At 33.9% G+C, this 26584-nt stretch overlaps 6 protein-coding genes across 6 annotated transcripts; 4 read left to right on the forward strand and 2 right to left on the reverse strand.

Annotated features, from left to right (window-relative positions):
• Positions 1-4794: 4794 nt before the first annotated feature.
• Positions 4795-5909, forward strand: PEI1 (Zinc finger C-x8-C-x5-C-x3-H type family protein). Its single transcript, XM_022049828.2, has 2 exons — positions 4795-4860; positions 5226-5909. The coding sequence occupies exons 1-2, from the start codon at positions 4795-4797 to the stop codon at positions 5907-5909; spliced, it is 750 nt and encodes a 249-aa protein (XP_021905520.2).
• Positions 5910-6979: 1070 nt separating this feature from the next.
• LOC110820381 (putative transcription factor At5g61620) lies at positions 6980-9676 on the forward strand. The gene is made up of 5 exons (XM_022049829.2): positions 6980-7502; positions 8320-8531; positions 8666-8794; positions 8905-8988; positions 9089-9676. Exons 1-5 carry the CDS (start codon positions 7241-7243, stop codon positions 9377-9379), a joined length of 978 nt encoding a protein of 325 aa, XP_021905521.1. The 5' UTR covers positions 6980-7240; the 3' UTR covers positions 9380-9676.
• Positions 9677-10926: 1250 nt separating this feature from the next.
• On the forward strand, positions 10927-13595 carry LOC110820511 (putative transcription factor At5g61620). The gene is made up of 5 exons (XM_022049997.2): positions 10927-11245; positions 12270-12484; positions 12619-12756; positions 12866-12919; positions 12997-13595. The coding sequence occupies exons 1-5, from the start codon at positions 10984-10986 to the stop codon at positions 13111-13113; spliced, it is 786 nt and encodes a 261-aa protein (XP_021905689.1). The 5' UTR covers positions 10927-10983; the 3' UTR covers positions 13114-13595.
• Positions 13596-14970: 1375 nt separating this feature from the next.
• LOC110820382 (putative transcription factor At5g61620) lies at positions 14971-18152 on the forward strand. The gene is made up of 5 exons (XM_022049830.2): positions 14971-15582; positions 16116-16327; positions 16452-16589; positions 16693-16776; positions 16862-18152. The coding sequence occupies exons 1-5, from the start codon at positions 15321-15323 to the stop codon at positions 17123-17125; spliced, it is 960 nt and encodes a 319-aa protein (XP_021905522.1). The 5' UTR covers positions 14971-15320; the 3' UTR covers positions 17126-18152.
• A 201-nt stretch (positions 18153-18353) lies between these two features.
• LOC110820543 (oleosin Cor a 13) lies at positions 18354-19172 on the reverse strand. Its single transcript, XM_022050039.2, has 2 exons — positions 18796-19172; positions 18354-18700 (listed from the first exon to the last, which is right to left on the reverse strand). Exons 1-2 carry the CDS (start codon positions 19068-19070, stop codon positions 18565-18567), a joined length of 411 nt encoding a protein of 136 aa, XP_021905731.1. The 5' UTR covers positions 19071-19172; the 3' UTR covers positions 18354-18564.
• A 3254-nt stretch (positions 19173-22426) lies between these two features.
• Positions 22427-23569, reverse strand: LOC110820542 (ethylene-responsive transcription factor 2). Its single transcript, XM_022050038.2, has one exon. The coding sequence runs from the start codon at positions 23397-23399 to the stop codon at positions 22647-22649; it is 753 nt and encodes a 250-aa protein (XP_021905730.1). The 5' UTR covers positions 23400-23569; the 3' UTR covers positions 22427-22646.
• Positions 23570-26584: the final 3015 nt, after the last annotated feature.

A 26584-nucleotide genomic window follows, 5' to 3' on the forward strand; every position in this document is an offset into this window, starting at 1 on the left:
AGTTTTGGGGTTTTCCCAAACGACGTCGTTTTGGGTATGTTACAATCCCTCATCCTTAGAAAATATTTAATATAAAATATCATTACATAAAGTTAATATAAATTATAAAACATTAAATAGATGGGGATACTTATCTCAAAATTCTGTTTCTAGCTCCTAAGTGGCTTCCACTTGAGTATGGTTCTGCCGCAAGACCTTGACTAGGGGAATTACTCTATTCTGAAGCACCTTCTCCTTCTGGTCCAAGACAATGACAGAAAATTCTTCATAGGATAAATCCTTCTGAATTGAAAGAGGCCTGTAAGGTATCACATGAGATAGATCAGGATTGTAATTTCATAGAATTGATACATGGAATATGTTGTGAACTTGAGATAGCTCTGGGGGTAATGTTAGTCGGTAAGCGGTTGCTCCAATTATCTCTAAAACCTCAAATGGGCCAATAAATCGAGGGCTTAGTTTTTCTTTCTTCCCGAATCTATTAATGCCTTTGAGAGACGTGACCTTCAGAAAAACATGATCACCTACCTCGAATTCAAGGTCCCTTCTTCAGTTATCTGCATAATTTTTTTGTTTACTCTGGGCTACCTGAATGTTCTTCATGTTTTAGCAATCTTTACAGTAGTTTTGTCTACCAACTCTGGGTCAATTAACTTTCTTTCTCTAACTTCTTCCCAACAGATTGGTGATCTACCAGGTTGGCCATACAACGCTTCATGGGGGGCCATACTAATGCTTGTCTGGTAGCTGTTGTAATAAGAAAATTCTATCAATGACAAATAGTCGTCCCAAGATCCATCAAAATCTAAAACACATGCTCGTAGCATATCCTCCAATATGCAAATGGTTCTCTTTGATTTCCCAAATGTTTGAAGATAAAAATCAATGCTGAAGGATAATTGGGTGCCCATGGCTCGCTGAAAGCTTGTCCAAAATCTAGAGGTAAATCTAGGATCTCTATCAGATATCACTAAAACTGGAATCCCATGTAGTCTTATGATCTTGCGGACATAAGTTCTACCTAACTTATCCAAAGAGTTTGTCACCTTCACCTTCATGCCAGGAAGTGGGAGGACTTGATTAACCTATCCACGATCACCCATATAACATCATAGTCTGCTCAGGTCCTAGGTAATCCAATCACAAAGTCCATGGTGATGGATTTCCATTTTCACTTGGGAATCAACAAGGGTTAGAGGGGTCCACCAGGACACTGTTGTCCTGCTTTCACCTGCTGACAAGTGAGGCATTTAGAAACATACTTAGTGATGTCTCTTTTCATACCATTCCACCAAAATTGAGGTCTTAAATGCTGATTCATTTTAGTACTACCCTGATAATGGTGAATTTGTAGCAGTGAGCCTCAGTCAAAATATCTTTCTTTAATTCATCGTTATTGGGAACACACACCTTGTCATTAAATCTAAGTAACCCATCATCCGACACTCTGAACCCTGACCTCAAACCTTATCCTGTGTCTCTCATAATGGCCTATAATATAAAATCAGTCAACTGAGCATCTCTGACCTGTTGTAGGATCGCAAGTTGGACATTTAAACTGGTCAAGTAAACACCTTCAGCCTGATCATGAAGTTGAATTTCCTGCACAGCCTCTAAAAGCTTCGACTCAGACACCATCATACGAGTCAGTGTAACTACATTCTTCCTGTTAAGTGCATCTACTACGACATTACCCTTGCCTGGATGATACAAGATTTTACAGTCATAATCTTTTAGTTGTTCTATCCACCACCTTTGGTGTATGTTGATATCTTTCTGAGTGAAAATATATTTTAAATTTTTATGATCAATATAGATCTCAAATGTTTCACCGTATAAATAATGATGTTAGAGTTTCAAGGCGTAGATAATCGTAGTGAGCTCTAAGTCAGGAGTGGGGTAATTCTGTTCGTGTGTCTTCAGTTGTCTAAACTCATACGTTATGACCTGTCCATGCTGTATCAAAATAAAACACACCACAATCCCTTATAAGAAGCATCACTATATATTGTATGCCCACCAGTCTCATTCGGTAAAGCTAGTACAAGAGTTGTGGCAACCGTTGCTTGAGGTTTATGAAACTTCTCTTGCATGTTTCATCCCATTCGAACTTGACGTCTTTTTTGGTAAGTCGAGTAAGAGGAGCTGCAATCTTGGAGAATCCCTTCACAAACCTATGGTAATACCCAGTTTATCCTAAAAATTCTCTAATACCCTTGGCCGTGGTAGGTCGTTCCTAAGTTAACACGGTCTCAATTTTGCGAGGATCTACTAGTACACCATATTTTGATATTACATGTCCCAGGAAGGCAACCTGATCGAGCCAAAAACCACACTTACTTAACTTCATATACAATTTCTTTTCTCTAAGAATCTGCAAAATTTGAGCTAGATACGAAAGATGTTCCTCTTTACTCTTAGAGTAGACCAAGATATCATCGATGAAAACTATGACAAATTGATTCAAAAATGAGCTAAAGAGCCTATTGTTTACTCAATATCTTTTCTTAATGCAAAAGCTATTAGTAGTCGTTCGTTGTTCATGCCCATTATTCTTTTTAACCCTTCCTAAAAAGGCACAACAAGCTTCTTAAATGCTTAAGCCTTTCTTAATTTTTGCTTCAATAAAATTTGACATTTATTGTCATATGTAACTATTTGCTTCAAAGGATTTGAGATATTTCTTCCTCTATTCCCTTCGTGAAATTTTCATGTCTCGCTCTTCTCTAGTCCTCCCTTTTCATTTTAGCACTCTTTTCTTTGAGTCACTTGGAAGCATTACTCTTAAATCTCATGTGTCTTCTATTATCTTTATCAATATGACCTCTTTATTCAATAATTTATCCTATACTATTAATGGTAAAACTTTCTCTATTCACAACTACTTTTTTTATAATACTTAAAACTCTTTTAATTTATAACTATTACACCATTTGTGCATCTTTTTAGTCATATTTTCATCATTTTATAAACCATATATTTTATAAAGGTAAGAGAAAAGCTCATTTTCCCTTTTAAACCTAATTTATTAAAAATTAGGTCATCATATTTTTAGGTTATGCATTTTAAAAAATAAGAATAGAGCGACTCTTACAACTAAAAAAGCAAGAAGTCACATATAACATGATACAAATTCAATTTCTTGAGGGATGATGATGGCACTCTCATAGAAACATCTTATAGAAATAGGAATGGGTCACCCCTTTCAAGAAGTATGTTGATACAAATCAATATAGGCCATTTGTGTAAAGTTTTTGTCCTTGGTTCTAGCCTATTCCACACCTAATTTGGGATGTAATATGATCTCAATTTATATATGTATTTATTGTGGTAGTGGTGTATAATTACTTTTTAATCAACAATGGTTTTCTGTCTTTCATAATTTTTTTTAAAAAAAAACTTAAATCTATCTGAGACAAAAGACACTTTGACCCCATCCATAGGTCATGGAGAACATCCTAATTGAGATACTCAATAGTTTTTTTAAGGATGTTAGTTATCCATAAAATCTTATTGTGGAACACACTTTTTGTTTGTTTCGGAGCCGTTTTGGTATGGTGTACTAAACCCACTATATACCACACCACTAGTGGCTTGCTTGAATGTCAAATCTTTCTCTGCCAAAAACTCAATGTTGTCGTTACCTGAAAGGAAATGTCAAAAAGATTACTTTAGTAAATAAGAAATAAAAGTCATCTTATTTGTCAAGCACGCTAGCTAAAATCTCTTTAAAGCGGATACTAGAAAGTGCTTCTAAAACTGACGACTGTTAGTGAGATGTTATTAATGCTTACATAATTCTTGTTCTTTCATTTACTTTAAACTAGCTAAAAGAAACTGGCTAGATTTAGTTCAAGTCATAATGTTGATACAACTATCTGTTAGTAATAAATGTCTTTTTCTCTTACAAAAAAAATCCTTTAGAGATAGCAGTTAACTAGGTTTAAGGTAAGTTTTGATAAATTCAACCCTGCTTGCAAGTTGTTTTCTTTTGAAGTAGGGTTAGTTTAATAATTTCAAATTCTTTTAGATAATTCAGGTTCTTTTGAAAACTCAACCTGATTCGACCATATCTTATTTTATTTTATCATTTTTGTTCTCCTTTTATCATCTCATGGTTTCTCTCATTTTTTATTTGACAACCATAAACTATAATAACTTTCTCTTTATACAAAAACTTAATTTTTTATATTCTGGTAAAATATACATTAATAGAGTCAGTTCGAGTTGGACAAGTCATGAGTTTATGAACTTTAACTTAATTTAATTTAGTAATATTTCTATGTCAAATCTAGATTGATTCATATTTCAAAATACTAATATATATATATATATATATATCTATATAAATAGGGAGGGGAAAAGCAAATCAAATTCATCAAGTTGCAATTTGGCATTAAATTAATATTGTATATACATGTGGCTAAATCTTTTTATTATCTTAATTCAATTTTCGTCATACTATAGTTAAATCAAGTGTATACTAGATTCTTGAATTAATAATTTATTACCAATATGACCTAAAAGTACAATTAAAAAGATTTAAAAGCACGAGTACTTTGTGCCCCTCTGAATCAAATTACTCACTCAGTCTATATATATGTGTGTGTGTGCGCGCGCGCGCATAGATTCATCTTCTTCTTCGTCTATAATGAATTAGCAGCCTATTTTTTAACATTCTATTTGATTGCTAAGACAGATTAGAGGTTTAGAAAAAAATGGTTTTCTCTTTAAGAGAAAAGAATAGCGATATAAATATAAATATATATATATATGTGTATAGGACTTTGCCAAATGGCTAACAACAAACGGGCACATCGTTGTTTGCAGAAGGAAGGTGTTAACACCTGGATGACACAGGTACTCCATGTCCTATGTCAAGAGATTAAACTTCAGCTCACCCAAGCAGACGTCCGTTACCGTTAGCTAAGGGCCGGTGAAGGATTGAGCTCCGCAAAGTAACTCACCTTGGTTACTTTAACTCATCCACCACCTCCACTTTCCCCTCTATAAATTCACCAGCTTCCCTTCTTCCCTCACCCAGTTCTCTCCATCCTCTCTTTTCTCTCCAATGGAGTTTCTCCTCGTTTTCCTTCTCTTCATCTACTCTTTCTGCAGCGTCGTTATGAAATCACTCCTCCTCGATTAAAGTTTCCATCTTTCTTACGTAATTGTATTCACAAACAGCAGTTTGATTGAAAATGTTCAATGGGTATAATCTGAAGAAGTTGTGCGATCACAGTGACGAACAGCAAGAAATAGAAGCAGGGCTAACCATGAACCCGACGCAGTATAATGATGCCATAGACGAGGCAATCTATGGCTCCGACGAGTTCCGCATGTTCGCCTACAAGATCAAGCGATGTCCGAGGATGCGCAGCCACGACTGGACCGAATGCCCTTACGCGCACCGTGGCGAGAAAGCGCAGCGCCGTGACCCCCGCAAACTCAGCTACTGCGCCGTCGCATGCCCCGCCTTCCGCAACGGCAGATGCTACCGCGGTGAAACCTGCGACTTCGCGCACGGCGTGTTCGAGTACTGGCTGCACCCGGCTCGATACCGCACTCGCGCATGCAATGCAGGCAGGTTCTGCCAGCGGAAGGTGTGTTTCTTCGCACACACGCCCCAGCAGCTGAGGTCGGAGACCAAGTACAAGTGCCAGGTGACGTACAGGGGGAGAATGTACGGCGGAGATGAGGTGATAAGGCGGCCAGTGCAGGTGGGTTCTTCGCAGGGGAGAATGCTGATGAGCCGAGCACCGGGGCCAGTGAAGATGCCGATGAAGGAGGAGGTTCCAGGCGACTTCTTGAGGAGCTTGAGCGGACTGAAGATCAAAGAGAAGGGGAGTTCAGATGGATCGGATTTAGACTTGAGCCACCTTGAGTGGATTTCTAAGCTGCTGGATTGACAAGAGAAAGAATTAACTAAAGGTGTTTGCTTTTGTTTTTTAATTTCATAACGACTAGTTTAATTATCGTTTATGTCACTGCAGTTCATGGAGCCATTTTCTTTCTGCATGTTTCGTCGCCTTTGGTAATTTGCATCTATGTTTCATGCCAAGTTTAAATTATGTTTTTTCTTTTCTGTTCTTCAGAATGTAACTTATCGTCTTGGTATATAAATAAATCTTTTTTCTACTTTTAATTTTCAGTATATATATCGGAGCAGCATATATATATATATAATACTGATATATTGATATATGGAAAAGACCCTCATATATGTATCTCAACGAGGTCCTAATTTGGTCCAAATTTGCTTGAAGAATAATATAAAAATATGATATATATATATATATGTATATGTACAAGATTGAAAAGAATAAAAATCACTTGCTTCTCACTTCTTTTTTTTTTTAAATTTCTTGAGGAATGAAGTTTGTATATTCACAAACTTATTTTATTTATCATTTTTAAATTATATATGTTTATTTTCAGTGATTATATATTTTAGTATATAATCGGTATGTCAATTTAGCAAAATATATATATATATATAATTAAAAAAGTAAATGGGATTTTAAATTTTTTATTCAAGAGAGTTATTTTTAAAAGAAAGTATTAATGAGTACCGGACCATATAGCTAGTGAGGCATAATAAGAGAAAAAAAATTTACAATTAAATAATGTCTTAATAAATGAAATTAATAAATTACAAGAGAAAAAAGGGGATAAATTAAAATCCGGAAAGAATAAAAATTTATTATTGATAAAAGGAAAAAGAAAAGTAAATTCTGGGTAACTTTGTTTTAAGGAAATTAAAAAAAATAGAAAATAATTAATTAGGATACTTTTATCTTTTAAAAAATTGGTTTAAGGAAAAAATAGTGTATATTGAACACAAGGCGTGTTTATAAATTCAGTAGATATTTATAGATTTCAATAATTATGCTATTAATAAAAAAAAAAAATTAACTGTATCAAAATTTCATAGTTAAGTTATGACAGTAAATAATAGATATTTATTTTCCAAATTCTGGGACACATACTTTTCCCAAATATATAAAGAATGTCTAATCAGGAAAATCAGAGTATAAAGAAGATATTCCCGATCACGTCCGACTGCTCCGTTATAGGAAACAAAATCTGCTCCAGTATAAGAAACGAAATCTGTGTATATATATATATATATGTGCACAAAGACGTTCGGTACAGGGAAATTAAACAGATTGGATTAGGTTTCCGTTCTGGCATATCTTTCATCTTCTCTGCACTGTGAGAAAAATTACAGGCGACAGAGATGGTGAAAGAGTCAGCAAGGAAGTGCGGTCATTGTGGGCTAAATGGTCACAACTCAAGGACTTGCAATGGCAATGGCGGTGACAAGAGTTCTTTCAGGCTATTTGGTGTGGATATATTGGAAAATAAAGAACCCGCCATTGTCAAGAAAAGTCGGAGCTTGGGGGATCTGCAACCTCTCGCCGACAAACATGAAGCTGCTGATTCAGGGTATTCCTCAGACACCCAAATTATTTCCCAGAAAAGTACAGAAAGAAAGAAGGGTATGTATAATATATACTTCAAATTATTATGGGTCGGTTTCCTTTTCATATGTATTTTTTCGATTCTGAGAGGGAGGATGAGAGTATTCACACCCAGAAAAACAGAGCGCAAAAAAATTGAGAGATGAGATGAAGTGAATGATTTAGGGCTTCCAACTGGTTTATTCTAATCTTCCCCCTTCTCTGTTCTCTGAATCCATCTCTGGTTTCCAAAAGAAATCGTGCTTTTGGGTTTTTGTTTTCAAGGATGAAAAGCAAATAAATAAAGATTTTTCCAGAATGAAGATCCAGGTTCTTGTTATATTTATTATTTTCAAGTTTTTTGATGTTCTATTAAGTTTTTTCTTTTTTTTCCTTCTTTTTCTGTTCTTGCCGGATCTAAATCTTTTCCTTTTGTAACTTTCATGTATAGAAAATCAGCTTGGAGGGTGATCTTTGGTTCCCTCATAGTTTGTTTTGTAGGTTCTTTGATTTTGAAACCACATTGATCTTTTCCTTTTGATCGTCTGTTTTCTTTTAATTTTGACAAAAAGCAGATAATTAGTTTTATAAATTTTCTTCAGTCTTTCAAGAACGCAAAACAGAGACATATTTTTAACTAATTCGATTACAATCTCATCCTGTAAAATCTGAACTTAACCATTAAATGTTTGATTAAAAAAATTCAAGAATAATTAGTTCATCTACTGATGAAATTACCAAAACTGGTTGTGGGTAACAAATTTGTTTGATGTAAAAATGGAAACCTTGATTGATTAAAGATTCTGGCATAATTTTCTTGTGACACACGATTTCATGTTTGGAAAAAATATTTCAGGAAATCCATGGAGTGAGGAGGAGCATCGTTTATTTCTAGCTGGTTTGGAAAAGATGGGGAAAGGTGACTGGATTGGAATTTCAAAGAAATTTGTCAACACCAGAACACCAACCCAGATTGCTAGCCATGCCCAGAAATATTTTCTCAGACTGGCTTCCATAGATAAGAGAAAGCGAAGAACAAGCGTCTTCGATATCACCCTTGAACAATCTGTAATCCCTCTCATAATTCCTAATTCTAAATTAATTTCCTTAATAAAAAAAAAACAGAGTGATTAGATTAATGAGTTCATATTCAAGTTTTATTTATGTGCATGGCTAACTCAGCGTTATATATGTATTTATAGAAATCCAAAATTGAAGATTTCTCGAATGGAAATCCAGAAACTCTGCCACAAGGAATGCCAGTTATGGAAGCGGCTAATGCAGGAGCAAATTCCATGCAATCAGCTAATGGAGTCGGAGTTACACAGCAGGTAAAATCAAAATCAGGAAGCACATATATACATATGTATATGTATATGCACTCTTTCATGAGCAACTTTGTGGCTATACATGTAACTGTTTCTTTGTAATAATCTCACAGGCTAGTAATAGTCCATCAGTTCCAGTGCCAACACATTTCCCACTCCTCCCTCTGATTCCAGCTTCTGCTGTTTCAAATTACAGGGTACGTACATATATATATTATATAGCCCAAATAAGATTATCTGATTCTGGGTATCCTAGAACATGTGATTATATGATCTGATACATTTTTGGGTATGCAGAGAAATGGAGGCAAGATATTGATGCCCTTGCCATCTCCATTTGTGAGTGTAATGAATTATGGTATACCAACAAGTTATGTCCAGCTGGCCCAAAGCTTATGGAACGTTGGTAGTACTGGAGGTGTGGGTACTCAACCGTTGGGTCTCCTTGGCCCAATCTCAGCTGGGCCTGCAACTTCAATATCATCTTCTACAAGATCAGACCCTTTGGGACTTACACTTAATGGACCCTCTAACCCTAATTCGCAGACAAGCAACACTAACCCAAATGAGGTCATCAATGGCCAATAACAAATGATATATATATATATATTTTTTTTTTTTAAATTTGTTAATTTTTGAACCCTAATTCAGATGGTATTATATCAGATGATAGAAAGGCGAAGTTTTTGAATCTGAATGACAAGGGTACCTACCCATGGAATCCAATGGACCCAAAACCCATTGGTGCTTAGTAGATAATTAGTGTAGTCTTGGGTACCTCCAAAGCCCATTGGTGCTTACTAGCTGATTAGTATTAGTTTAGAGGTTAAAGATGTCATTTTCCTCGTCGATTAATGAAATGTGATTCCCAATTTTGTACTGTGAGCCCTCTCCATTCTAAATAACCTTCTCTACTACATTGGAGATCAGTATTATTTTGGTCTTTAATTAGTGTGTGTGTATATATACATAAGTTTGTGGACCAACTAAATCATATTAAATTTTTAGCCAAATCTTATTAATCTAAGTAAAATAAAATACTAAGTAACATAAAATCATGTCTCAAAAAATTTCACATTAAATTTTATTTTATAATTACGATTGAGAAGATCTATTAAGTACAAAAATTTCGAGAAATAAAAATATCAAAGAACCAAGAAGAAAAAATATTAGCAGATGATAATAATGATCCAAACAAAACAAATCATGCATATAAAGGATAAGCTTTCTCCTATTTTATCTTCCCTTTTTGTTTCTGTTAAACTTCATCGCTCATCCTGCAAATTAATAGTTGAGTAAGAAATGAGGGAAGAAGAGTGAAAGTGAGATTCGAATAAAAAGGTTGAATGACGGATTTTTTTTTTTTATTAGAATAATTGGAATTACGTGATAATACAACTAAATTAACCAAACTAATAAGAACTTGAAATTAGGTATAATAATTATTAACGTTTTAGTTATAAATAATTCATAAATTATATATAGAAATGACGAACTATATTAGAGATATAAATGGATGTGCCAATAACAAATTATATAGTAGGGAAAGAAGAAAAAAGAAATTAAGAATACAACACAGTTGTTTAAAAAAAAAAAAAAAAAAAAAGAAAAAAATTCGTCTATCAAGTGTCAAAAACTTGCCTTCCAAAATCATTATTTCAAAATAATTCATAAAAAAATTAATAATAATAATAACATATCTATAAAATCTTATATTTTCTATACATGTACACGGCGCATGCATGAAACAGAAAAAATAAATTAAATTAAATTATTCCATACAAGCTTGCATCCTTGAGGAATTGAAGAATCATCCGTGTTATCTTGCACTAATTCCATTTATATAATTTATCATCAAATGATTTTAGTATTGCACCTACGCATATTTGTCTGCATGCATGCATCTGTACAAACAAGTCAAAAATAAAAATAATAAGAGTGAAAATATATCAGAAAGAGTAGAGAGTAAATGCATTACCTTATAGATTTCAATAATTATTTATATGTAAATTATTTTTTTAATATTATGCAATTATAAAATAAACAAATAAATTAAAATTTAAGCAGAGTAACAAATATTTATTTTACAAATTACCAACAGATACTTTTCCCCCCCATGTTTGTTTAACCATTTGGCATATATATATCTTTCGTCTTCTCCGCCCTCCGAGAAAAAATTACAGGCGACATAAATGGTGAAAGAATCACCGAGAAAGTGTGGCCGTCGTTGGCTATATGGTCACAACTCAAGGACTTGCAAAGGCAATGGCGGCGAAAATAGTTCTTTCAGGCTATTTGGTGCGGATACAGTGGAAAATAAAGAACCCGCCATTGTCAAGAAGAGTCAGAGCTCTGGAGATCTGCAACATCTCGTTGGCAAACATGATGCTACTGATTGTGGGTATTCCTCAGATAGCCAAATTAATTCCAAGAAAAGAACACAAAGAAAGAAGGGTATGTGTTATATATACTCCAGACTAATATGGGTTTCTTTTTCGTATATATCTTTTGAATTATTCACACCCAGAAAAACAGAGAGAAAAAAATTTGAGAGATGAGATCGACGAAGTGAATGATTCAGGGCTTCCCGCTGGTTTATTCTAATTTTGTCCTTCTCTGTAACTCTGAATCCCTTTCTGTTTTCCAAAAGAGATCTGTTAGGTCCCAAGTCAGAACCACAAATTAAGAACACTTTCCTAACTCAGGCTGAGGGAAAAAAAAAAAAAAAAAAAAAAAAAAACCACACTTTGTTTACTGATTTTTCCCTTTTCTGCAATTCCGTACATGCTTAAATAGGGAAATGTAGAATAACCGCTTGAACTGCTCTGGTTGTGGAAGAACTGATCTGGTCGTGGGACTTTGTGGAAGAACAGCTTCGGTTGTGGAAAAATGGTTTAACTGTCAACTTGTCCCACGTCTTCGGGTCTTATCAAGATCTTGCTTTTGGGTTTTTGTTTTCAAGGATAAAAAGCAAATTGAGAAAGGTATATTCAGAATGAAGAGGTTCTTGTTTTATTTATTTTTTCTTTTTCTGAGTTTTTTTTCTTTCTGTTCTTGTTGGATCTACATGTTTTTCTTTTGTAAATTTCATGTAGAAAATCAACTCGGAAGGTGATTTTTGGTTCCCTCATAGTTTGTTTTGTAGGTTCTTTGATTTTGAAACCACATTGATCTTTTCCTTTTGATTACCTGTTTTCTTTTAATTTTGACAAAAAGAAGATAATTGGTTTTATAAATTTTCTTCAGTCTTTCAAGAATGCAAAATAGAAAAAATACTTCTAGCAAATTCGATTACAATCTCACCCTGTAAAATCTAAACTTACCCATAAAATGTTTGATCAAAGAAATTCAAGAATTACCACAACTGGCTGTGGGTAATAAATTTGGTTAATGAAAAAATGGACACCCTGATTGATTAAGGATTCTGGCATAATTTTCAAGTGATTAAACCATCTTATAGTTGGAAAAATTATTTCAGGAGATCCATGGAGAGAGGAGGAGGGACATCGTTTATTTTTAGCTGGTTTGGAAAAGATGGGGAAAGGTGACTGGATAGGAATTTCAAAGAAATTTGTCAAGACTAGAACACGAACCCAGATTGCTAGCCATGCCCAGAATTATTTTCACAGACTGGCTTTAGAAGATAAGAGCAAACGAAGAGCAATTATCTTCGATATCTCCCTAGAACAATCTGTAATCCCTCTCAAATTCCTTATTATAACTTAATTTCCTTACGGAAAAATTAAGCAGAGTGATTAGATTATTGAGTTCATATTCTAGTTTTATTCATGTGCATCGCTAACTCAACTTTATATTCGTATTTATAGGAACCAAACGTTGAAGACTCTTCGCATGGAACTCCAGAATCTCTGCCACAAGTTAATGAAGGAATGCCAGTTATGGAAGCGGCTAATGCAGGATCAACTCCCATGCAATCAGCTACTACAGTCGAAGTTACACAGCAGGTAAAATCAAAATCAGGAAGCACATACATACATAGATATATATATATACTCTTCCCATGAGCAACTTTGTGGCTATATATCTAATGGTTTCTTCGTAATAACCTCACAGGCTAGTGATAATCCACCAATTGGAGTGCCGACCCATTTCCCACTCCTTGCTCTGGTTCCAGCTTCTGATGTTTCAGATTACAGGGTACGTACATTTGGATTATATGCTCTTATGCATTTGTGGGAATGCAGGGAAATGAAGGAGGAAGGATATTGATGACCTCACCATCTCCATTTGTGGCCGTAATGAACTATGGTATACCTACAAGTTATGTCCAGCTGGCCCAAAAGCTCACGGAACGTTGGTAGTCATGGCCGTGCGGGTATTCAACCATCGGGTGTCCCTGCCCCAATCTCAGCTGTGCCTGCAACTTCAGTATCATCTTCTACAGGATCAGACCCTCTGCAGCTAACCCTGACTCGCAGTCAAGCAACACACCCAAATGACGTCATCAATATGCCCGATAACAAATGATGTCTCCTGAGATTTTTTTTGTTTTTTTCTTTCTTTCAATTTCTTAATTCTTGAACCTTAATTCAGATCGTATTAGATTACACGATTGAAAGGCGAGGTTTATGAAGGTCAATAACAAGGGTAACTAGGAATAGACCCAAAACCATTTGGTGCTTACTAGCTGATTAGTACAGTTTTGGAGCTCAATGACAAGGTTATCTACCAAAGGACCCAGAACCCATTGGTGCTTACTAGCTGATGAGTGTATTTTAGAGGTTAAAGATGTCATTTCTTCGTTGACTCGTCAATTAATGAAATGTGATTCCCAATTCTGTCCTGCGAGCCTGCTCCATTCTAAATGACACTCCTCCAAATTGGAAATTAGCATTATTTTGGTTTTAATTAGTGTACACACATACATATATACATGTGTTTGTGAACTTTTTAGCCAAATTCAATAAATCTAAATAATATAAAGTTTATTTTATAATTTGTTATCTAATTACCATTGAGAAGATCTATTACTACAAAAATTTCAGTAATAAAAATATCATAGAAACAAGAAGAAAAATTATTAGCCGTTGACAATATTGATCCAAACGAAACAAATCATGCATATGAAGGATAAGTTTCCTTCTATTTTCTCCTCCCTTCTCTTATGTGTAAACCTAACATATCTCTCTCTGGTTTCTCTTAAACTTTATTGTTTATATCCTATAAATTAATAGTCAAATTTATGTTAAGACATTTCTCCAACTGCACCCACCTCGATACTGCACTCGCACATGTAATGCAGGCAGGTTCTGCAAGCTTCTTCACGCACGCACCGCAGCAGCTCCGGTCGGAGAATGTCACTGCAGTTCATGGAGTCATTTTCTTTCTGTTGGTAATTTGTATCAGTGTTTCATGAAAAGTGTAAGCTATGTTTTTTTTTTTTTTTTTTTTAATTCCAGAATGGAACTTATCCTCTTGGTATACAAATAAATCATTTTCTACTTTTAATTTTCAGTATCTTAGGCAGCATATGTATATAACATTGATATATTTATATATGGAAAAGACACTCATACATGTATCTCGACGATGTTCTAATCTGGTCGAAATTTGCTTGAAGAATAATATAAAAATATGATATATATATATATATATTTGTATATGTACAAGTTTGAAAAGAATAAAAATCACTTACTTCTCGCCCCTTTTTTTTTTTTTTTAATTTCTTGTGAAATGAATTTTGTATATTCGCAAACTTATTATTTATCACTTTTAAATTATATACCTTTATTTTCAACGGCTATATATTTTAGTATATAATCGTATGTCAATTTAGTAATAAAAATATAAAAATAATTAGAAAAGTAAATGGGATTTTAAATTTTTTATTCAAGAGAATTATTATTATTTTTTTTTAAAAAAAGTATTAATGAGTACCGGACCATATAGCTAGGAAGGCACAATAAGAAGAAAAAATTTGCAATTAAAATAATGTCTTAATAAAGGAAATTAATAGATTACAAGAGAAAAAAGGGGATAAATTAAAATTAATTAATTAAGATATTTTTTTATCTTCTAAAAAATTAGTTTAAGAAAAAGTAGTATATATAGGAAATAAGGCGTAACTAGATATTTATATATTTCAATAATTATTTATATGTAAACTAAATTTTTAATATTATGCGATTATTATTAAGTGGAAAAAAAAATAAAAACAAATAAACTGTATCAAAATTTCAGAGTAAGTAACAGATATTTATTTTCCATATCTGGCTCAGATACTTTTCCCTTTTGACCAATTTAAAAAGTGTCTAATCAGGAAAATCAGACTATAAAGATGATATTCCTGATCAATGTCCGACTGCTCCAGTATAGGAAACAAAACCTCTATAAACAAAACCTCTCTCTCTCTCTCTCTCTCTCTCTCTCTCTCTATATATATATATATATATATATGCGCGCAAGACGTTCTGGTATAGAGAAATTAAACACGTTGGATTTGGTTTGTGTTTTGGCATATGTATCTTTCATCTTCTCTGCTCTCTGAGAAAATTTACAGGCGATAGAGATGGTGAAAGAGTCAGCAAGGAAGTGCGGCCATTGTGGGCTAAATGGTCACAACTCAAGGACTTGCAATGGCAATGGCGGTGACAAGAGTTCTTTCAGACTATTTGGTGTGGATATAGTGGAAAATAAAGAACCCGCCATTGTCAAGAAGAGTCAGAGCTTCGGAGATCTGCAACCTCTAGCGGACAAACATGAAGCTACTGATTCTGGGTATTCTTCAGATAGCCAAATTAATTCCAAGAAGCGTTCAGAAAGAAAGAAGGGTATGTATAATATATACCTACTTTTCATGTATATTTCTTAAATTCTGTGAGTGAGGATGAGAGTTATTCACACCCAGAAAAACAGAGAGAAACAAAATTTGAGAGATGAGATTGAAGTGAGTGATTTAGGGCTTCCAGCTGGTTTATTCTAATTCTCCCCCTTCTCTGTAACATCCCGCTTCACTGAATCCCTTTCGGTTTTCCAAAAGAAATCCTGTTTTTTATTTTGAAACCTCATTGATCTTTTCCTTTTGATTGTCTGTTTCCTTTTGATTTTGACAAAAAGCAGATAATTGGTTTTATAAATTTTCTTCTGTTTTCCAAGAATGCAAAATGGAAAAAATACTTTTAGCAAATTCGGTTACAATCTTACCCTGTAAATTCTAAACTTACCCATTAAAAGTTTGATTAAAGAAATTCAAGAATTACCATAACTGGTTGTGGGTACTAAATTTGGTTAATGTAAAAATGGAAACCCTAATTGATTAAAGATTCTGGTATAATTTTATTCATGGTTGGAAAAAATATTTCAGGAAATCCATGGAGTGAGGAGGAACATCGTTTATTTCTAAATGGATTGGAAAAGATGGGGAAAGGTGACTGGATAGGAATTTCAAAGAAATTTGTCAAGACCAGAACACCAACCCAGATTGCTAGCCATGCCCAGAAATATTTTCTCTTCCTGGCTTCCAAAGATAAGAGAAAACGAAGGACAAGCGTCTTTGATGTCGCCCTAGAACAATCTGTAATCCCTCTCATAATTCCCTATTATAAATTAATTTCCTCATGGAAAAAAAACAGAGTGATTAGATAATTTATTTTACAATTTGTTATCTAATTCCTCTCAAACTTTATATACGTATTTATAGGAACCAAAAGTTGAAGATTCTTCGGATGGAACTCCAGAAACTCTGCCACAAACTAACGAGGGAATGCCAGTTCTGGAAGCGGCTAATGCAGGAGCAACATCCATGCAATCAGCTAATACAGTGGGAATTACACAGCAGGTAAAATCAAAATCAGGAAGCACATGCATAGATACATGCATACACTTCCTACGAGCAATTTTGTGGACGTGTATCTAATGTTCTCTTTGAAATAATCTCACAGGCTAGTAATAGTCCATCAGGTCCAGTGCCAACCCATTTCCCACTCTTTCCTCTGATTCCAGCTTCTGCTATTTCAAATTATAGGGTACGTACATATATATATATATATATTATATAACCCAACTAAGATTATCTGATTCTGATATCATAGTACATTTGTGGATATACAGAGAAATGGAGGGAGGAAAATATTGATGCCCTTACCATCTCCATATGTGACTGTAATGAACAACGGGATACCTATTCGTTATGTCCAGCTGGCCCAAAGCTCATGGAATGGAAGAGTGAGTCTTCAACCAATCTCAGCTGGGCCTGCAACTTCAATATCATCATCTTCAAGAACAGACCCCCTGGAACTTACACTGAATGGGCCCTCTAACCCTAATTCGCAGACAAGCAACACTCACCCAAATGACGTCATCAATGCCCAATGACAAATGGCGTCTCCTGAGAATTTTTTTTTCTTTCAATTTCTCGAGTCTTCAACCAATCTCAACTGGGCCTGCAACTTCAAATATCATCATCTTCAAGAACAGACCCTCTGGAACTTGCACTTAATGGGCCCTCTAACCCTAATTCGTAGACAAGCAACACTCACCCAAATGACGTCATCAATGCCCAATGACAAATGGCATCTCCTCAGATTTTTTTTTTGTTCTTTTCAATTTCTTGAGTCTTCAACCTTAATTCAGATGTATTATATCACATGATTGAAAGGTTTTGAAACTCCTTAGCCAAGGGTACCTACCGATGGACTCAATTCCATACCCATGAGTGCTTGCTGGCTGATTAGTAGAGTTAATTTCCTTATAAATCAACTACTTTGTTTTAGTTTAGAAGTTAAAAAGTAATCTCCTCGTTCACTTAGAGATTAAAGATGTAATTTTCCCGTTCCATTCGTCAATTACTGAAATGTGACTTCCCATCCTGTCCAGCTTAATTAGCGTATGGGGGTGCGTATAGACATGCATATGTATAGACCAACTAATTCATATTTAATTTCAAATTTTTATCAAAACTCTAACAAGTCTAATATAAAGTGCTAAAGCGAAATTCAATAAATAATCTAAGCAAATTCAGAAAGAAAAATACTGGAGAAGTACTCACACAAATCATGCGTATAGAGCTTTCAAATTTCTTACATGTTTGAAATTAATTTAAGTCTTTTCTAATAAATTTCCTCAAAACTCTAAAATATTGATTATTAACAAATCTAAAACCATTAACCATAACTATGATAGGACTACATATATAATTTATAATGGCCGGTAAAAAAAAAAAAACATAATTTCCAAATCACAATTAAGAAACTCAAAAACGAAAAATCTTCATAATTTTCATTTATATGTATAACGTATGTATGATATATACATATATAAAAACTCAAAAACGACAAATCTTCGTAATGTTCATTTATACATATAACGTATGTATAATATATACATACACATATACACACATATATATAATTTATGTATGAAGAGCAACAAGATTTTTAAACCAAATCACAACATAAATTACAACAACTCACAAATACAATCTCAAACAAGCAGCTGTTTTCACTTCTCTTTCAAGATCAGAATTTTCATGGAGAAACTTAAAAATAAAAAAAAAGTAAATAAAATAGAGACGCCCAAATTTAAAACACTTCATCGAGAACGCCAACAAAAAAAAAAAAAAAAAAAAAAAAAAAAAAAAAAAAAACTTAACAACAAATTAAAAACATGATCAACAACCAATTCATGACCCAACTGAACCATACAGTTCTTTCATCACAGACCTTGGATTGATCGATCTCCACCCACTTTTGATTATCGAATAAAACCCTAATTCCACAACGGTGGCAGAGATGACGCCACATGTCAACTCATCTTTAAGAACCCTGTGACCCAGCCACTTGCTGACCGTACTGCTCCGCCTTCTCCTTCATCTCCCTAGCCTTTCCAGCTAACTTCATGCGTGCCTGGTCCAGCTTGTCCGCCCCCGGTGGGTGCCTTCCCGTCACATACCTGCATGTCCATTTTGTTTATAAAAATAACTTTTAAGAATAATATACACATGTTTACGTACACGTATTTATATTTATATATGTATGAGTACTAGCCTGTAAATCCATGATAAGACAGTGATTGCAGCTACACCAAAACCACCGGAAGCCAAGAACCCCGTGATCAAGAGTGCAACGGCGATAACCGCAGGGACAAGAACCGGACTGAAAATAACGAAGAGTGGCGTAGCTATGGTTAATGCAATGACAGTACCGGCTAGGGTCAAACCGGAGAGAACCAAAAGGGAGCCACCGGCAGTGACAGCGGTGGCGGCCTTGACCACCTGGTGGGAGCGGGGTTCAGGGCTGCGCTGGTGGGGCTGATCAGCCATCGATACAAGAATCAGACGGTGGTAACGAAATCAGAGAGTAGGACGAAGATCGGACGGTGATGGCGAGAGGTGCGGTTTCTGTTTCTGAGTGGGGTCCGTGGAGAGAGGGTGTGGGAAATTATATAGGGAGAGAAGGGTGTCGGTGGGGCCCTGGAAATGTTGGCACGTGTTAAAGAAGAAGGAGAACGTGTTGAGGAGCTTGTCATGCAAGGGCTGCATGTGTTAAGCAGGCTTCTCTTCAGAGACACGTTGATTTTTGTCGGCTTTTGAGGTTGTTGTAAAACAAGATTTAGAAAGCTGTCGATGGTTCGTCTTTTTTAAATTTACAGTCCGACAAACCGGGCTCGGCCCGGATTTATCGCCGATAAAAAGAGATTATCGGGCCTCCAAGTTTCGGGTTTGGACCGGGTCAAATTCCTGATTTGGGTCGATGTGGATTTTGGACTTGTTAGGCCTTGAAGTTTTGAAGAAACCCTTATAGAATTTACTTTGTGAATTGGGTTAATGGTATTAATGGAGAATCTTGACTTTTCAATTTGGGGCCTAATTTCTTGTTGTTGTTGTTTTCTCTTGTAGCATTAGAGAATGGATTGGTATGAGACCACAGAGATTGGTAGTAAGCTTATATTGTTAATTTGTTTTTGTTTAATCTTTATGATATATATATATATATATATTTTAAAAGTATTTTTATCGTCAATAGTATTATTTAGATCAGTACTATTTTGTGGAATAGTATATTAATATTTTATTATTATTATTACTAGATTTATTTAATTGAATTATTTTAATTTTTTCCAATAATTAAAGGAGATATTAATTTATATAGACAGTCTTATCAATAACACAAATGTGCAGCCTAACTAGCTATTAGGTTTCACCAAACCTAGTTTGGAAAGCTGAACTTAAACTTCAAAAAAAAAAAAAAAAAAAACATGTGAAAAATGCTACATATAATTTGTCAAATTGATTTTTAGCTTGAAATGGAACGAGTTCCATCAGCGACGTCCAACCTGCTTGCAATAGAATCTTTAATTTGTGCTGCTTAACTACTCTCATCCACGATTTAAAATTTAATTTGTATAAAAGTTTAATTATTTTTTAAAATAAAAAAAATTTATCGAATTTTTAATTTATTATTATTCTTATAAAATAAAAAATTTATTTATTACGAAATATTTTTTTTATTATTTATAAACGAAATAAATTTATTATTATTTAATTTAACTTAATTATTATAATTTTATTTAAAAAATTAAAATTTATTTTTTATTTTATTAAATTAAATTAAATATTATTAATTTATAATTATTAGTGCTTAGATTAATGCTCAAGATTTCCCAGACGGTGCAACAACCACAGCTATAACTATTTTTTTTTTTTTTTTTTTGGCTTTGTGATTATTTATTATTATAATTGTACGGATAAATTATTTATTTATTTATTTATTTTAAAATAAAAATTCGTACGTTTCAATTAAAATTACAAAATTATGATGTACGACATTTTAATAACCTTTTTGTTTTGTTTTAACTCTTTCAATCAACACCAAGAACTTAAGCATTTGGTGATGATCAGATGGATAATGTTATGATTGGTTCCTTTCAACTTGTCTGCAAATGCAAAAATTATGGTCAAGGTCTCTGCAAAAAGTCCTCCTCCCTCATCTCCTCCACAAACATTCATGAATTATCTCCAAAGCTTTCGCCACCACACCTTTTTTTTAATTTTCTTTCACAACGACGACTCTCACCCCTCTAAACTCTCTATCTGTATCTACTAGTGTATATATATATATATATATATTGAAAAATCAAACGTGTTTCTCGCATTAATATAATTGTTACACGATGATGGAAAAAGGAATGAACGCACGTACACGTATATGTGTGTGAAGATGGTTAAGTTGTGTTACATACGTGGGTGGGTGTGAAGTGAAGTCAAAAAGGTAAACACAAAAATTACTTGTGGGGGTGGGGGGGTGGTTGGTACAGGAAATATTGGAATAATGATAACCGAAGACTACTTGTACGTACGGTACCTACTTACTAGGTTGTATAAATGATAATGCCAAACACATTTGTCTCCCACAACCCATGTCTCTTCAAATTTATCTTAATTGGATTAAGATTAATTACTATTTAAATACTCACTTAATAGTTATTTTTTCTATTAAAAACTAAAATTTCAATAATATCACAATTGAAGCTACGTGGTTTTAAATGGAATTTTATGTTGTTTCAATAAAAATAACATTTTAGATTTCAGTTTAATTTAAAATAAAAATACAAATTAATTTTCATAATTATTTAGAAAATTGCATTATTTTTTTAATCTTTTATTTTCGTGGATCTTTAAGATACCTAACTTTTAGTACGCTCCTTATTCCTTCAACTTGAAGCGATATGTTTATTTATTAATCTTTTTTCTCGTATGAAGTCTTTAGTGAGACAAATTTTTTAGTTAATTCAAACAAATAGTGAATCGCTTAAAAAATCATGGTATTTCTAAAACATGAGTGCCTTCTGGATCATTGTATCTCGAGATGTGGTTGCAACTCTTGAGTTGAGAGTGCGAAAGTATTTTCACATTTGGGAATGCAATGGAAGGGTCCGTAAAAATCATTTTGACTTCAAATTTTTTATGGAAATATGCTTTTTAACATCCTCTTAAATTACTAAAGATGGAACATCGTGCACCTATTAAATGTAAGGATCATCGTCTTGCTGCTTATATAAGTTAATATTTCAATAGCATATCTATAAAGAAGTTAAAAATAAATTTTCTCATATTATATCTTTCATTCGCTTATATGTAAACCTGATATATCGTTAAAAAAACTTAATGTCTAAGTCATTAAGCATGGTTGTGCATATGGATCATTGAGACATAAAATTAAAAAGAGTTGACTTAACAGAGTAAATGATATCTATAAATATATAATGTCTCGTATCAAGTCAATCTCCTATCAAGTGTAATGTCACTTAAATATCATACATCCTTATAGTAAAATATTTTATTAAATTAAAGTAATGAAACCACTTTTAAGTTACAAATTATTCTAAAGTTGAACGATTAGTAGTTAAATAAGTTAATTATATTATTTTTTTTGTTGAGATTAACTATATTATTAGTAATATATAAATTTATATTTTTAAAAAATTATACTAGTCTAAGCTACTGTGGTATTCTACTCATTCTTCATCATCATAAATGACTTGATTATCAAGGGTTTCACATCTAAATATCTCAAAATCCTTGTTGACTCCCAATTCCGTTTACATAAACAAATAATTTTAACACCATAATATATATTTATATATCTCATTTAATATATGAGCTATTATATATTTAGATAACATAAACCCGAATTTATTTAGCCGAACCCCATCATTTTCAGAAATTTACAAACCCAATTTCTGGCTTTTGCTTTTTCACCGAATTATATGGAGTATGCATTCAACCCAACATCTGTAGTCTGCATTCAACCCAACAAGTTTCCTATTCACTCCATACAATAATCAAACCATCACTTCATTCTTACCTTGTTATACAATCCACAACTTAGGAAACTACCTATCTAACCAATAATTGCTCGCCAACTGGCACATAACCCATCCGATATTGAAATTGAAGTGTATTCACTCTTTCCATATCCAACTCAGCTTCCTTAGCCGACGCCGACGCTTTCAGCCTCTTAGCCAAGTCACTATCAGAGGCCAATCTGGTGCTGGGCTCCGGTTCTCGGCGTTTCGCAGTGATTCTAACCGGCTCAGGCTCGTTAGAGCCAAGCCGGTGGGGGAAATTAAGCAATGCTTTCGAGCCTCGCATTCGATAAGCCGCTCGGTCATACGCGAAAGCCGCTTCCTCAGCCGTTTCGTACGTTCCGAGCCATACCCTCGCGCCGTTTTTAGCCGGGTCTCGAATCTCAGCAGCGAACTTCCCCCACGGCCGTTGCCTGACACCTCGATAATGCCTTCCTCTTGGCTTCTGTAAGATCTTTTCTTGTCTCTCCGGTGAAGAAACACTTCCGTTTTCACTCTTTGGAGCAACATACGCGCTTTCAAGTTGCTGATTTATTCCTTGTTTGACCGGAGCCGTGATCTCCAACTCATCGGTGGGCTCGGCTTTGACTGTCCTTTCTGTCAAATCTAACGGAGACCATCCAAAATGAAGAGCGTCACGGAGGGAGTTGTATATGATCATGTCCTCAGAGTCGTCAACTTTTAACGGCAGGGCACCCCAGTTCTCTGTCAAACAAGGGATGAGACTGGTAAAGCTTGAGCTTCGATGATGAGGAAAGTGATACTCTACGGCCATTTCATTCATTTTATATAAACTGAAGCTTCGGGAGGTGGGTTTCCAAAGAGATCAAAGATTATGATTTTGATGATTATGAAAAACAGGAAAAAAAAAAAAAAAAAAAAAAAAGAAAAGAAGAGGGAGGAGGAGGAGGATGAAAATTGAGAGAGAAATAAAAGGAATAATACGGGGTAGAATTTATGAAATGATAGTTTCAGGGATACTTATAATAAGAGAAACTGGTAGCGAATGGTGGGGATTTTACTTTTGTTTTTTTCGTTGTTATTATTAATTAACCCATTTTCCCATAATTTTCCAGATTGATTAAAATATCTGATTATGAAAAATATTTGGATGACGTCATTTTCCATGTAAACTTTTGGAAAATATGTGTGAAAAATTCTTGAGGCAAGTGGCCAAATTGTTGAACCTGTTTTGTCACGTGATGGGTGGATGACGTCATCACATGAAATCATTCATGATCCATGCGCAGATTTAGTGAGACACGTGTCCTGAGAGAGGAAACTGGGCGTCACCGGCTGGTGAGGTAGTCATATGAAACGGCCAAATGGGATTTGTTCATAATCTAAAGCTTATCTCTTCAAAGAAACGTATGAATCATTCCATTATGTGTTTATTAATCAATGATTAATTTTAAAATAATCATAAATAATTTTTTAATCAAACAAGGATAAAGTAAATAACTTAATTAGTCAAATTCCCTTAATCAAGCATCTAGAATTTATATTGTTTTAGGCCCCTCTCGGCTGCATTCATTTCTATTCGTTTTGCCACCCTGGACAGGCTAAAATATTTTAATTTTTGTTGTTTTCTTCATCAAGTGACGTCAAGATCGCCTCCTTAATTGTTTTAATTGATTAACTTAATATCCTTTAAAAATTTAGAAGGAAATTAGAAAAATATATAAAATAAATTAAATTTAAAAATAATTTATTTAAGAATTAAAACGTTATTTTAAAAAAAATAAAATAAATTAGAAAAATATTTTAAAATATACATATTAAAAATTATAATTAGTAGAATAAATTAAATTTTAAAAATAATTAAAAAAATATTAAAATCAATAAAATAATAAAATTAAGTTAGAAGAAAGTTGTAAAATTAATTAACTTAAATATTGTAATTTAATTAAATTAAATATTGTAAAATGAATATGAGAACAAAAAATAAAATAAAATAAAATAAATTAGAATTAAACATTCACAAAATTAATAAAAATGACCAATCAAATAAGAGATGTGCATGTGAGATTGAGACATGAAAAAATTAGGAAATGGAATAGGGGTGGCAACATGGATGGGAAGATTCCCCTCCCGCTCTTAGGTTGCCACCTCATCTAAATTAAACCACCTCATTATCCATGTCCCTTCCCCCACCATATAAAAGAGAAATAAGAGAAGAAAAGACGAATGGGGAGGAGAGGGAGAGAAGTGACGGGAAGAAGAGAGTGAGGAAGCATTGGGACTATCCGTATCGCGGGTGGTCTAACCACCGTGTGACACGCTCTTCTCACGTAGGTTCTTCTTCTAAACGATTTAAACGTGAGTTTATTTTCTTATTCTTCTTTGATTCTCATTTTACATAATTTAGAGTGTCATGCATAATGTTTAAAATAAATATATTTTAATTTTATTTGATTTTAAATGAAAAATTTAAACTTAAATAGAGAGATAGTGAGAGTAGTTTAGTGTAATGAAAGGGTGATAAAAATTAAGTTATATCCATATATATGTATATATATTTATTTAGTAGGATATATATATGGTGTATATATATATATATATATATATATATTTATGCATATGAGATATACATACATAAATTATAATGAATATGTGAAATTATATTTATTTCCATGAATTTTGATGTAAATGTATGAAGGGAAACAAATATATATATATATATATATATATATACATATAACTATGTAAAAAAAAAATGCATGTATGAGTGTATATGATTAAAATAATATTTTGTATGCATGTATAATTATTGTATTTTAATAAGTATTTATATAATAACTGAGCCCGAAAAACGATTCGAGATAAATTTTTTATTTTTTGATTATTAATTTAAAATAATTAATTTATTTATTTTAATTTTATTTAAGTGAACGTTTGAGAAAAAATGAATTAGGGACGAGATTGAAATTTTTTTTGAAAAAAATGGATGAAAATTTGCATTATAGGATATTTTTGAATGAAAAATTAGAAACAGCGGGTCAGAGTGCAAATAGAAAAAGTTCGGCCACGTATGACTGCCCAGTCAGCAGTCTCGATGAAGCAGAGCGCGCCGCGTAGCAAGGCGCGCTAATGTCGATGCCACGCAGGAGGCCACACTGGCAATCAGTGTGCCTCGCGATCGGACAATCAAGGATCGATCCCGCACGCATGAACAACTCATATCCGTTTTTCCCTTAGGTGCGATTGGACAGTCGAGATTAATCGCGATGAACGGTTTAGATTCATTTTTTTTAGACGCGATCGGATGGACGAGATCGATCGCGATGGATGGTCCAGATTAACGCATAATGGTTATAAAAATTTTGCATCACACGGGAACCTAAACCCTAGCCACCATGCCCTCGTCAAAGAAAAAGAACTAGACACCGGAGAAGGAGGTGACCGCCGACTGCCGCCGTGCCGGAGCCACCGTTGATTTCCAAAAGAGGTAAAAAATTTATACCTGCTCGAAATTCGATTTTGAGTACCCTTGTAGCCAAATCAGAGAAAGAGGGATGGTGGGTGAGCCGAAAATTGCAGGCAAAGTCTAGTAGAGCTGCTGCGGTAAAAACTCTAAAATTCCTCTGATGAGTCCCTTCCCAATTCGTATTTCATGTGATTTTTCAAAAATTTTGTTCACTGTCTTTTTTCTATGCAAAGTAGTAGAAGAAAGAACCTCAACTGCGAAGGAGGACCGGCGGAGTTGCCGCACCCAGAGGTCTCTTGTCGGTAGGTTCGATTTTTTTTATGATTTTTCGGTCAACCTAAGCCCTTAACATGTTTTTCTACAAGGATACGGCCAAAATCAGCCAAAACTAGCTAGGTTATGGTGGGTGGAGGAGCCGGCGCCGGAGGAAGGTGGCACCGCCATGCCGGAACTCTAAAATTGGCCGGAATGAGTTTTCGACACTGATTTTGAATTTTTGATGTATTTTTAAGTATGTAATGAGTGTTTTGAATTCTCTAAGA

Source organism: Carica papaya, chromosome 9, assembly GCF_054855325.1.
Source record: "Carica papaya isolate Zhongbai chromosome 9, ASM5485532v1, whole genome shotgun sequence".
Taxonomy (NCBI): domain Eukaryota; kingdom Viridiplantae; phylum Streptophyta; class Magnoliopsida; order Brassicales; family Caricaceae; genus Carica; species Carica papaya.